The sequence below is a fragment of the Neolamprologus multifasciatus genome, chromosome 6 (assembly GCF_963576455.1).
Source record: "Neolamprologus multifasciatus chromosome 6, fNeoMul1.2, whole genome shotgun sequence".
In the NCBI taxonomy this organism is placed as follows: domain Eukaryota; kingdom Metazoa; phylum Chordata; class Actinopteri; order Cichliformes; family Cichlidae; genus Neolamprologus; species Neolamprologus multifasciatus.
Genome location: NC_140444.1, coordinates 36516847 through 36531403, shown reverse-complemented (window position 1 = coordinate 36531403; position 14557 = coordinate 36516847). Strand labels below are relative to the sequence as shown.

Genomic DNA, 14557 nt, shown 5'->3' with positions numbered 1-14557 from the left:
TATACATATATATATACATATATATATATATATGTATATATATATATATATATACATATATATATATATGTATATATATATATATATATATATATATATATATATATATACATATATATATATATATATACACACACATATATATATATATATATATATATATATATATATATATATATATATGGTTGTATTAACATTCAGCTGCAGTATGTTTAGAGTGATAGATCTGCTGCTGTTGGTTTTAATCTTTTTAATCAGTCTCCTACTTAATCCCGTTCCTACCTGATTTACCTACTGGGTATATTTTCTTCTCAGACATGCTCATTTTCATTGAATAAAGAGTTAGTGAATCAGATAGAAAATTCTCCAAGATGGTAATAACTCACAAATTCAGATGAATTGAACTTTCTCATGGCTCACTCTGAAACATATTTTATCACTGACTCACTGAATGTCCTTGAGTTCCTCGTAGTTCTTTGTCAGGACTATGACACATTGTAATACATTTACAATGATCTTAAATTTAAATGCAACACCCCAGAGATTTACGTTCAGGGTGTTGCATTCATTTGCTGCTTCTATAATTCTATTATTTTTTCTTTAAGGCATTTTTTTAGGCATTTAGTCCATCTCCTGCTCATGGTGAAATGATTGGCCAAGTTTCCAGTTGCTAATATGTATAAATTAAATAGAATAAATGAAAAATAAAACACTTGGTGAAATTTTTCTGAAAAAAAAAAAAAATCAATTTAAAGCAATATTTTTCAACCAAGCATAAAAAAATGCCTTTTGGTGCCATAGCAACAACTTACACCATAAATAAAACAAGTAAAAATGTTCAAACTGTTGTTCACGTGACCATATCTACACCTTTAAACCAGTTAAGCCAGTTTAGCCTGGTTTATTTTAAAACTAAGCTAGTTATTGTGTGATGCTCTAAACTGCTGTTCACTAGCTAAGGTTGATGAGATTCATTCTGTATTTAGGAATAAAAGTTTCGTTAGACTGTTCATGTTTATACAAGACTTTATTATAAAGACACGAATGTACATTTCTCAAATTTCAATGCAATACTAACGTCGCGTGTCTAAATTCACATTTTTAATTTTCTTTCCTCTGCAGAGAACAAATAGCAGAATCTTTCACCTTACAAACAATTGCTGCAATTAAGTCTCCCAAATAAAATACCCACAGTTCCTCAACGAGAATCATGTTGGAAAATAATAGCAGCATCCTGTTTCAGATCTAAGAAAAGCCAACTCAAAAGTCTAATGTATATGAATCTCAGAGAGGATGTGTTTATCTTCTTAAGAATGATCTGTGTGGCAATCCCAGACTGGACTATAACAAATGTTCCATTGAAGTTTCACTAATAAAGGCCTTCAAAAGGTTTAGCGTCAGTTTGTCTTGAATCTTGGAGTAGAAAAATAATCCTGGATGAATCACTCCACTGAAAAGCACACAGTCAAAGTTGAGGCTTCAAATCATATTGATTGGCTCACAGTTAAACTTTTTTCCTTTTTCAAATGTCACTACTTTTACTTTAAAGGATCTCCAAAAATAAACCACCAACAACAAAAAAAATACTTCTTTAAAAGCACAGAAGAAAAAAAAATGCAGGAAGTCACAGCACTTGGAAACGCCATGAGGCCTGGTCTTTATAGTCCAAACAGTCGGAGGCGTTGAAGTTGAGTTTCCAGGCTGAAGCTGCTGTCTGCTCTTTGTAATCCAGACAGTCTGTGGAGTTAAAGGCGAGGCTGGGTGCGCTGTATGCCTGGTGGTGGTGCGGCGGGTGGTGGTGATGATGGTGGTGTCCTGACGTCTGGCCAATGTGATGATGTGGGTGTCCTGACATGGAGCTGCTGGTCATTGGGCTGAGCTGGTGAGGGTGGTGCGGGTGGTGGTGGGAATGCATGGGTGCCAAGTATGAGCCGCACTCAACACCACCAAAATAGGAACCTGATGCTGAAGCCGGGTAACCCTGGCTGTACGCTGCTGCTGTCTGGCTGTAGGAAACAGGATAGGACGACGTTCCACTTGTCGCAGATGATGACACAGAGCGCTGCATGCAGGACGCGCTGGTAGGGGCGGCAGGGTCAGGCAGAGTGGCCGGTGCTGGTGCTGGCGAGATAGGTGCCGGGCTCCAGATGGATGACACTGGAGCAGTGATGGAGGTAGATGTGCTAATAAGACCAGGTCCACTTAGACCAGAGGAGACAGATGAGGAAGAGGAGGCGGATGAAGAGGAAGAGGTGGAGGAGGAGCTGGACACTACTGGCGGAGTGAACTGACCGCTGCTCTCTGAACCAGTGCTCTCTCTGGTTGGAGATAACTTCTTCTTCAGTGGTTTTACCTTGGCACTGTTGCTGCTCTGCTGCTGCTGCCGACACTTGGCTCGTCTGTTCTTAAACCAGACCTGAGAAAGGAGAAGAGGTCAAAAGGTCATCATCATGCATGCACCAGGTCAGAAATAACAAACTGTAAAACCTGGCTGAAATAGCATGAAGGAAACACGTGCTGTTGCTGTTCGTTATTATACTTCCTCATGTAATCCCACCTTACCTCTTGTACACACTTGCACAATAAATACATAAATTAATTAATTAATCTTTAGAATGTGTAAATATGGGATGTTTTTGGCACTAAAAATATTCCAAATGAAATGAATAAAAATTATGAAAACAAAAACAATTAAAAACAAATCTGTTTCTTACTCATGTTTTCAAACTTGCCAAAGATTTAAGGCATCTAACACTAAGACGTTTATGTAAATTACAAATTGTGGTGAATGCAATGTCCAGCATGCCAGCGACATCTTTAACTTTAAACTTTTGTCTGGTGCCTCCTTCAGTAAGTGCTGTGGTGATGACATGCTTTAGAAAATATTTTGTAAAAAGTGGAAAATGCTGATAAATAAAAGAATTATAAAATATTTTGATTTTTTAATGTAAATAAATTTTACGTTTTGAAACATTACATCTTGTAAGTCTGATACACTGCTTTCATAATGTTCAAAAGACTGCATTAAACTATATTAACTGCCTTTTGATCCTAACACAAGACCTCTTTTTATAGCAAACCTTTTTATCGCATTTTATTTGAATAAATCCTGCGATGGCGTTTATGGTCACAACTATATGATGAGTATATTAATGTAAAATTGTGTTCTATGACATTGTGGTTTATAACATCAATTTAAAAAGCGTTTTTTAAATACAAATCTCCATAAGAAAATCAACCACTGCAGCTGAAATAATAATACAGATATCTGGGCTTGTCATAGTGTCATATCCTAGATATGCTCTAATCCCAGCAGAGCGCTGCTAAAGCCAGCCATGGAAAACCTTTCAGAGCCTTCTTTAAAGAAAGCTCACCACATCAAAAGGTGGCCCTGCGTTCTGCCACAGCCCAGCCAAATCCTTCCCTTACATTAAAGACTTTTCTCACAATCATGCAGATGCCTGAGCTTTTAAAAAATCCATCGAAAGGTGCCACGAAATGGAAAACTACAACTTCGGTGCCTTTTCTTGTCCTACATTTAAACATTTAAGTTCTAAACCAGGAAACAGGTTTTGTGTGTGGCTGACCTGCACTCTTGATTCCGGCAAGTTAATTTTCAGCGCCACCTCCTCCCTCATGAAGATATCCGGGTAACGGGTCTTCGCGAACAGCGACTCCAGGATGTCCAGCTGAGTCCTGGTGAAGGTGGTTCGCTCCCTGCGCTGCTTCCGCGGGTTGGCTGAAAACGAAGTGCTTGTTTAGTATTGGACTGAAGTCTATTAAATACCGTATAATACTCGTTTGCTCGTCCCAAATTACAAATTTCCAAACCTCGAGCATATCACACCTTCATTAAGTTTTTTGCTTTTAATTTTTGGATGCAGAAGTTATTTTCCTTATTAAGATTATATAAATCTTGGCATATAAGCATTTCCTCCAATCGAGACAAAGGAGAGTGATAGGCCTGCATGAAATATCATATTAAGGTCTTGCGAAGTACTCCGAAATAAAGCAATGACAAAGTTCGGTCTTGAAGTTTCACTTTTGGATTTCAAAGTAATTTATCTAATAAGAACATTTACCAGATAACAGTGCTCCTTACAAATTCACCATCGAAATTACAAAAATGTTAAAGGACGATAATATGACGCTTAGCAGGGATCTGTCACAATCATTACACTCACTGCTTAGCAGTACGAAAACAAACCAAACCTCCCATTAGCTTGAAGCAAAACACTTTTTAGGCTATGGCAATTTGGTTATTATTATAAGGATATTATTGGGAATAATTTCGCTGAAACTCATGCGGTAGTCTGCGTTAGGTTCTCACAGCTAACCAGCGTTAACACGGGCTTCAGGGGTCCGGGCCCACCCAGTAATGTCACTAGTAATACACTCGAACTATAAGTCGCACTAATTATTACAGTCTGATAATGAAAAACTTAAACACTCATATCCCAGATATGCCACTGCATATCTGCCACTGCCACTCAGCTTATCCAGTTCACAGTATAGCGTCTCTGCAGCGATCGGGGTAACCAGCATGACCGAGGAGGACACTGAGCAGATGGGCCTGTGCAGGTCAGAGTCTTTGAAATTAAAAAGAGGTCTTTCATCAGTTTGTACAACTTGTTTTAAAGCTTGAAAACTGCTAAACAAATAGAAAAAAGCGTGGAGGAATATTATGCGATGTTCTGGTGTCCTGGTGAGTTAACTAATCCACTTCTGCACTTAGAGAAAACGCCTCTCCTGCTTTGCCTCTGTAATCTGAGACTGATGTTTGTGGACTTTCTAACTGCGGCTCCATTTCTACGTTACAGACGGCAAATCATAATTTTATAATGCCTTTTCATGGAATAGGAAGGTGAATCGATTCCCTCCCCGTCTCAGTATGTTGCATCTCCAGTTCACATAGTCGTCAGTTTGGCACCGACCCTGCAGCTCACGGATCCTTACCGGGATATCCCACAGACGGGTGCAGCAGGTCCATGGCAGCTCCGCTCAGGCCCAGCCCGTTCATGCCGTACGGGGCCTGTTTGAGATAGGACATCATGCTAGAAGCAAGCGGGAGGAGAGACCGGAGTCTGGACGGAGAGGGCAGGTGTAGATCTCCCGGTTGTCGAGTGTTCAGCTCCCCTGTGTCCGGCTCTGGTTGTGAGACGCAGATGCGCGACAGTTAATACTCATAATAAAAGAAAAAGAGGTCATTTCGTAAGTGAACACTCAAAGCTTATCACGCAAGCAAAAAAAAAAAAAAAAAAAAGTGTTCGCTGAGAAATAAAACTCACAAAAAACAACCAACAAAAAACCACACACGCAGAAACGAGGCAAAACTTGACTTTGGGGAGAGGCCTGTTAATAATAATAACCCCAAACATTAATCACAGCCTTTAACACTCCGAAAACACGAGAAACACAAATACAATTTTATGCTGTTAGAAAAAGTATAATAACGTTGATCGTCAATTTAAACATTTAATTTTTTATATTATTATTTTATATTTGGGGCGTTTAAAATAATTTTAGCCCATGAATGTTAATGTATTATGAACAATAATAATCACTGAAAACCAAATTACCCGCCAAGAAGCTTTAAAGGAAAACACAAACATATGAACCTTTTAACATATTTGTGCTGGGGAAAAACTCCAGCAGTAAAATAAACTGGAACAAAGTGTTACAAAACGCCTGAACTTTGCCTGTGTTGGAAGATAACATCAGAGACACCCTTTCGCCCCCACACGCCCCAGAAAATGCTCACGGGGGAAACTGAATTATTTTTTCTCATAAAGAAAACCTCAAACTCCCGCTAAACTATTAATCTAGTAATCACATTTTTGACTTTTCTTAAACATCCACCAGGATGTTTTAACCAGGATGTTATCGCTCAGATCTTCATTATGATTTCATTAATTCAATAGATCAATAAAATCGACCTGCAGCACCGTAGGTTTGCATCAGTCCAAATGAACTTTTTTCTCAAGCAGACATCTTTGCAAGTACCTGAGTCTTAAGTGGTTGCTCACTAGATCTTAATATTATAAATTAACGTTGTGATGAAATAAACTAAAAAAAGAAGTATTTGCTATTCCTGTCCTCATATTTTATTATTTCTTTTGTATTTCTCCAGCAGCTCTTCTGAAAAAAAAAAAGGTGCAAAATGGCCCACGTAATCATCTGACACATGTAACATTACTGCTTTTCGCTGAAAATGAGTTCAAATAAGTAACATAACCTAAACTGGGGTAAGAAAATATAACAATAAAGACATGATACAATGCAGAAAGCATCCATATCTAAATTTACAGGGAATATCCATCATGTTGGATTTGATTCATTTCTCCTTTTCTGTAAAACTCGAGTCTACATTAGTGTGGGGCTAAATATTGGCTGAGAATTTCCAAAATCCTCTGGGGTCCGTTTGGCAGCACCTGGAAGGTGCCGCGGGCCTCCTGTTGGATCTGAACTGAGGCCTCAAGCGCCAAATAAAGCCCGACTTATTTCCATAACCACAGGAAGCAGACAAACCGCGCAATGTAAATGCTAAACTTGTGTGCAAATGAACTCCATTACAATTTAGATTAGATCAACAGTGCGACAATTAGCAGAGTGCCCTTATCAGCAAAGTAACTGGAAGGCTGCGGGCTGAAAGTCCACCGACAGGATAGAAAGTAAGACCCCCCCCCCCCCCCCCCCCCCAAAAAAAAACAAAAAAAAAAACAAGAACAAAACAACAACTTTTAGCTGGAGCGATTGATACGTTTAAAAGTTTTGTGTTGTTAAAATTGTGAAATATGTCATTGATAAATAATTATATTTTTTGATGGACTGACTTGTTTTTAAATCTGTTCAAAACATTGCCTTTTAAAGATCGTTTTCGTTGATAAAACGATTACATATTCAAAATGGAAAAAGAACGACACGTTCACAAGCGAAGAGAAAAAGAAAAATAGATCATTAAGAACATTTAAAATTAGGAACACATTTCAGTCTCACCTTCTTCGGGCTCCTTATTTTAAAATTCCCTTTAAGTGTCAAAACAGTAAGCTCCAAAGTTCAAGAAAAATATCCTCATGAAGCGCAGTTTTGTTTTGTTATTTGGCAGAGGTAAGAAAAAAGGTTCGGAAGCTCCACGTGAAAACCACACCTGTCTTCGATCTGTTAAACAAATGCGTACGGAGAAATGAACAAAAAATAAAAATAAAAAATAGGCCTTATTTCTCTCTTGCGCGAGCGTTTTGTCTCCAGCCGACGTTGACGGATGGAGATTAATGAACGTCTCTAGGGCCCTAGCCTCTATGAGCCCAGAAAGCACACGGGCCTTCTTTCTGCGAGCCAATCACGGCACTCTGCGCCTATACAAGCCACGACAGCGACCAACCAGCCCCCGAGTTTGACACCGAAAAGCCCGCCCCTTGCGAATCTAAGTCACATCACGTGACATGAGTGAAAAGTTCAGGTCAGAAAGTTGGAGAGTGGTTCGGCTGCCATTACAGCGAGAAAACCACGATTCAGGTGCAAAACGCGAGATGGAACCTTGATATAATTAAAGAAACATTTATAATAAATAATGTTAACATTCATTAAATTAAACGTTAGCTTCAATCTGGCTTTGAAGAGTAATGAAAAACATTGATATTTATTAGGCGTAGTGTTTTGAGTGTTAAGTCATTTCCAATATGGTTTCACACTTAGGTTGCATTAATATTTACTTCAAAGAATTTCCATCAGATAATAAAAATGGCAGAGCTTTTAAAAACAGTTAAACGAAAGAAAACACAAATAAACAAACTATTAACTATCACATTAGAAAAAAAAAACATTGTAGTGTTTCATTTAAGGTGTAATAATAGAAAAAAAATAAACCTGTTTTATTCAGAGTTAATCACAAGCATATCTCAAACAACCTTCTTTTGACAACATATCAAGTACATAACCAAATAATCTATGTTAATGGAGGAACAACCACCTGCCTTGTGGCCTTGAGGGGAAAAAATGAATAATAATCAAAAAGAATAAAATCGGTATGTTGTTTGGGTAAATGAGTATGAACAAGTTTGTAATCTATCTCATCGCTTTCCCCCGGAAACTGTTGACGAAGGTGACAAAGCCAGGGATTGATCACTAGTATCAAGATATCAAATGGAGGGAATCATTGTTGTGGAGGGTTTTTGTGGGTCTAATCCCAAATTGCAGGAGTATTTTCTTAATACTAAACCCGTAAATCCAGGGATCAAGCAGCTTGAAGAGGTCTGTGTGTGTGTCTGTGTGTGTGTGTGTGTGTGTGTGTGTGTTGGAGGTGGGGGTTAAGTTTGGAGAGGCTCTCATCTGTGGTGTTGGTGCTTATTAAAAGCAAGATGCATAAAATCCCAGGTTATCAGAAAGCATGGAGGAGGCTTTGGCTAGGTTGCTGCACATTTTCCCACCTTGTGTATGAAAATCTCACATAGAAGCTTCCATGCAGACAGGGCAGAAACCCCCTAAAATCTTCAGTGTGCAGAGAAGATTGTAGGGGGAGAACACGTGATCCTGGATAACTAAAACACACTATCTGCTATGACTGTGATTTTCCTCAGTTCTTGCCCAGCTGGGACTTTCAGGTAAGCAATACTAAAACTTGATAATACTGAAAAATGGCCTCAGTAAGAGGCAAAACTGTATTAAAATCTTCTAATCTGATGCATTGTCTTAGGTGATGTAAATTTAGGATTATTTATCTAATAGTGCATTATTTCCCCAAGACTGTGTCATGTGATAATCTGTAGAAAATTGCTGTGGTAAGTGTGAGTGATCTAGTTCTTACTGAGCTTTGGGTCTTTGAACTGTTTTCTTACGCTACAGGAAATGAGTCTGTACAGCTGATCTGCATTTTGTCTTTCATATATTTTTCTGGAAATTTCTCAGTATGATGAGAATGTGATTATGTAACACCTCCTCAGGGCAATTGCATTGAGGAGATTACATGTACTGACCTATATTGCATTTTTAAAATATCATGTAACTGTCCTTTTTGGATGTGTTATAGACTCTTTTATCAGACAAAGGTATATTGAGTTTAATTAATTTTCTTTTCCAAAAAAAGACAGCACACAGTAAACAAAGATAAATTTGACTGAGAGCATCATTAGTATTTTTCCAGACATATTACAGAAAAATATGATTTATTTTATCAGCACAATCATGTGAAAAAATCATATGAAAATCTGATATCGTGATGGCTCAAGCTCAGGAGACCATCTGCAGTTAACACAGCGATTTTATACTGTGAAGTACACAGTTTAAAAAAATCTTTTAAAATTATCTGTTATATTTAAAAACAGTCAAGCCTTTTTTTTTTTACATTTTACATATATATTTTTTTAATATCAGAAAAGACTACCAATAAATTTAAACATATTTTTGCAATATTAATTTAAAGATCATGTCATTTAGGCACACAGTTTGTATGATACCACAACCCTAAATCTGATAAGAATAGAATAGAATAGAATAAAATAGAATAGCTGTTACTGTCACTGTTACAAGAACAATAAAAGGCAGTTTGGCATCTCTCTGTCTGAAATACACAATAGTGTAAGAAAGTATTTACATAATAACACAGATAGATTTACATTTACACAAGAAAGATATGTATAACTTATTCATACACCTGCATACATACACATATATACATGCATATATGCATGCGTACGTACATACACACATATTTCCGCATACATGCTTACACACACACACACACACACACACACACACACACACACACATCTATCTATCTATCTATCTATATATATATATATATATATATATATATACATACATACACATACAGGCCATCTGAGGAGCAGGTGCACTGAGAGGTGCAGTGTGTGATCAGTGATATTGCACATTGAGTGAGGGGGCTGTTGCTACTATATTATAATAAATACCGTTTGGTGATTACCTTTTAATCTCTTTGGTTATGTGCATATGTAACAGAGAGAATACACATTTTATGATCACCAAATGGTGATCATAAATCTTTCCCAGACATATTACAGAAAAATATGATTTTTCTGTAGCACAATCTTTTCATAGCACAGCTATGAAAAGATTTATCTGTCAAGTTGGACACTGTCACTCTAAGATATACTTTCGTTAGCCATGTATGTGTCAACATTTCTTTTCAGGCCATCGGCATCTCAACAGTTTTAGATGTCATGTATTTCAAAGATTTAACCTGTAGTTTCCAAAAAGTGCACTGAAAGAGGACCCGTGCCCAAGGATATCTATCTTTTTCCTATTTTTTTCAAACGAAAGTTTTTTTTTAAATCTGTAAATCAAAACCAGAATTTCAAAATGTAAACAGGAAGGGAAATGTTTAAACACGTTGTCCAGAGTTTTAATAGAGAAACATGCTCTGCTTGATTAAAGAAAATGCAACATAGTGGACTGATTAAAGTCTGAAGTTAAACCTTTCTATTCATTAACCCATTTCCATTATGCAAGTAAAAGAAATCCTGAAACATTAAAAAAATTGAAACTGTATATAGAGAAATCTGTTAATGTGCACTTTATCAACACTGTTAACCCCCCCTAAGGTTTTGTCAACTATAAATCTGTGTGACTAAATCACGAAATTTTAGGGAAATTCTGAAACTAGGTTTGAAATATTCTTTTGATTTTTTGTTAATAGATTAAGCCTCAGTGCTAAAGGATGCCTTGCTCATATCTCTATTACACACGCTAATTCTGGCAAATGGAAAGGCAATGCGTTGGTTAACATGCCTTTTAAAAAGTCAACCCAAAGCATGAGCAGTATAGACCCATCTATAAACAGGAGGACGTCAGGGTGGATCCCCGAGTGCCTCCTGTTGAAACTTGTGTAGTTTCCATGAAAGTGTGTTCTCTGTTAATACTCTGCTAATTCCCCCTTAAGAAACTGTGCTCTCCACAAAGTGTCCTTTCTCCCACTCTGACGGTACTGCTACGAATCCACCAAGGTGTTGGACTGACAGAAGGCAGAAACCTGAAATGAAAAATGTCTCGTTATTCAGTGTCGGGTACAGAACGGACAGCAGCGAACGCTGACAGAGACAAAGTGAAGAGCAGTGAGTGAGGAGTAGCTGTCAGTCACTGGCCCCTATGGCCCCACCCCTCTCATTAAGAAGGCAAACAATGAAGATAGAGGGAGGGTGTGGTGGGGTGGTGGGGTTTACAAGCAGGGAGAAATCAGACACCAGGGCCACAAAACCAACTGACCCCATCCAGTACCCATCACCCCCTGAAACACAGAGAGGGATACGTATGGAGGGAATGACTTGGATGTGTGTATGTGTATATTGTGTGTGTGGGTGAGTGGTGGGATGGGGGGGGTAGACTTCCAATCCTTTTAGGATTATGCCCCCTCCAACCCCACACCCCCTTTGGCTCTGTTCTTCGCTCTTTCACTCTACTGCCCCTCGGGCAATCACCTTAAAACTTGCATAGCCAGCACTCATTCAGATGTCTCTAACAATGTGTAGCAGTGGTAACCATGTGAATGCTGGCAAGGCATGCAGGAATGCACAAATTCAGTTCCCTGTAACCCTCCCTGTAAATGGATTAAAAAAACATACTGAAGGTGATGAAGCATTTCCCAGGAATGGTTATTTTAAAATGGTTATTACCATAAAGTACTTCTCTGTTTGAAAGCGAAATAAGATGGGTGTACTGCATGTGATCTTTGCAGTGCAAAAGTTACAGTTCTTGAAAAAGGTTTGGGTCATTAAAAAATATCCCCTGCTTTTTCCCCCCTATAAAAGCACCTTTGATTTGATTTTGTTCATCATAATTTTCTTTCTTTTGAATTTCTTTGATTTTATTGTTTAAATCAGTCCCATCCAATCAAAATGTGGCAAACTAACATAATTTCTTATTTTCCCCTCACTAGTTTTATTAGTAAATTCAAAGTATTGCATAAAACATTTACATTTTATTTATAAAGCACCAAATCACAACAACAGTCGCCTCAAAGTACTTAATATATATTGTAAGGTAAAGACCCTACAATAATATAGAGAAACCCCAGCAATCAGATGACCACTTATGAGCAAGCACTTTGGCCACAGTGGGAAGGAAAAACTCCCTTTTAACAGGAAGAAACCTCCAGCAGAACTAGGCTCAGGAAGGGGCGGGGCCATCTGCAGTGAGCTGTTTGGGGAGACGGGAGGGAGACAGGAAATACGTCATTTTCAATTCTGGATGCCAACAAAGGGTCAGAATTACACTGCATGCTAACAGTTGGAACAATAAATTTTTTCAAAGTCTGCTCTGCAAAAATCTAATTGTTTTTCAGTTTTCATACAAATAATAATGCTTGAGTTAAGCTGCCCAAAAAGTTGATTCTGTTCAACTGGATGTAACGTTTTTCATTGGGAGAAACGTCATCGCTCATCCGACTAACTTCTTCAGTCTCAGCTGACTGGAGGTTTCCTCAACATTATAAACAGTAGATTTGCTTACTGATCGAAATTAGCACCACTTATGAACAATGGGCTGTAAGGTCAGTTTCATGATCGTTAATATGCAAATTCACATAACCATTGATTAACAACCACTGATCAAAGAATATTGATCAGTGACAACTCATGAGTACCATTCACAGAGAGTTGAAGAGTCTTGGCTGCATTTCTGATCAGCGCTCTCCTTGTTCGGCCTGTGAGTTTAGGTGGGCGGCCTTGTCTTGGTAGGTTTACAGTTGTGCCATACTCCTTCCATTTCTGAATGATCGCTTGAACAGTGCTCCGTGGGATGTTCAAGGCTTGGGAAATCTTTTTGTAGTCTAAGCCTGCTTTAAATTTCTCAATAACTTTATCCCTGACCTGTCTGGTGTGTTCTTTGGACTTCATGGTGTTGTTGCTCCCAATATTCTCTGACAACCTCTGAGGCTGTCACAGAGCAGCTGTATTTGTACTGACATTAGATTACACACAGGTGCACTCTATTTAGTCATTAGCACTCATCAGGCAATGTCTATGGGCAACTGACTGCACTCAGACCAAAGGGGGCTGAATAATTACGCACACCCCACTTTTCAGTTATTTATTTGTAAAAATGTTTGGAATCATGTATGATTTTTGTTCCACTTCTCACGTGTTCACCACTTTGTGTTGGTCTTTCACGTGGAATTCCAATAAAATTGATTCATGTTTGTGGCTTTAATGTGACAAAATGTGGGAAAGTTCAAGGGGGCCGAATACTTTTGCAAGCTACTGTACCTGAACCGATGACTAATTGGTGCTCCAGGGTTGGATAACAGAGTCCTCTTTTCCACTTCTTACATTTATAAGTTGGCCAGAATGAGTGAAACCGGGGAAACCATGGCACACCCATGTTTCTGCCTGTAGTACCAACCCTTGTATGTGAAATATGCAGAATCAAGACACAGTTCCAAGAGCAAACACACTGAGGGTGGTTCTGTTGCTGAGGTTGGGGTTGTCCTGTAATTTCTTACAAACTACTTAAACTGCTTCACTGACTGGAACACAAGTAAAGAGAACATCGCATGAGGCCATTGTTTCATCTGCCTCCCTAACGGCATCTCTCATTTTCTCAAAAAAAATCCAAAGTGTTCTGGATTTGGTATTTAGAGCTGCCTACCAACAGATTGATGATTACGGACAATTGTTCAATCCGGACAATCCAGATGGATGATAATGTTGTTGTCATTACTAAGCAATGTGAATGCCTTTTTCTCCTCCATGCTGATGTTGGATGCTGGGGACTTTGCATTGCTTAGACAGGCCAAATCTTTCATCCATAGTTGGTCTGCATTGCTGAAAACTAAGCTGTTTTTAATTTTTTTTTAAATTTACAGTTATAAAAGGGTGTAAAAGAGTATATTTATTTATTTAATTATTTATTAAAAACCCTAACCAACCTACCAACTGACCAACCAAACACAAAAACTCTGAATAAACCAGCTAGTATTGGTGCTTAAAACCAAATCCCAAATAGTTTTCCTTTGAAGGTCCTTATTAGACCCTTAACAGAGGAAACATAATTGTTTCAGGGCACTTTCATGGGTTGTTTTGGATGTTAGAAACAAATCAATAACTTGATTTTTCAGTTGGAATATTTGTCAGTTCTGACACATCACAATCTGGAACCTTTGTATGATTATCAGATAAGTATAAATAAGCAATATGTCTTCTCATGGTCCTAGACTAAGGGTTTTTGAATACTTGGTTTCAAATACTTGTTTAAGTATTTTCTGCTTCATTCTCAAGTTAGTTATTGTTCATATCTTTATCTTCTTGCATTTCCTCAGTGCTTAGTAATTCTAAGTTTCAATGTCTACCTTCCTCATTACCGTTTTATGTTCACTCATTTTCAGTATTCATAGTTATTTCCTGTTTTACTTTGGTAATAATAGTCATCTATATATTGTCTTTGGATTGACTTCTTGTCTGTCTTTTTCTTTTGTGGGATCAGCTGGGTTTAGCTCCCCCTTGTTTCCACTTGTTATCTATATGTATTCATAGCTTCAGTTTGCCTGTATTCTTGGTTGCATCATATTGCGAGCCTGTTTCTGTGTCTT

The 14557-nt window shown here is 38.0% G+C and overlaps 1 protein-coding gene across 1 annotated transcript; it reads right to left on the bottom strand.

Annotated features, from left to right (window-relative positions):
• Positions 1-1008: 1008 nt before the first annotated feature.
• LOC146517589 (homeobox protein OTX1 B-like) lies at positions 1009-7295 on the bottom strand. Its single transcript, XM_085163944.1, has 4 exons — positions 6997-7295; positions 4957-5148; positions 3588-3739; positions 1009-2416 (listed from the first exon to the last, which is right to left on the bottom strand). The coding sequence occupies exons 2-4, from the start codon at positions 5051-5053 to the stop codon at positions 1625-1627; spliced, it is 1041 nt and encodes a 346-aa protein (XP_085020070.1). The 5' UTR covers positions 5054-5148; positions 6997-7295; the 3' UTR covers positions 1009-1624.
• Between the last annotated feature and the right edge of the window lie 7262 nt (positions 7296-14557).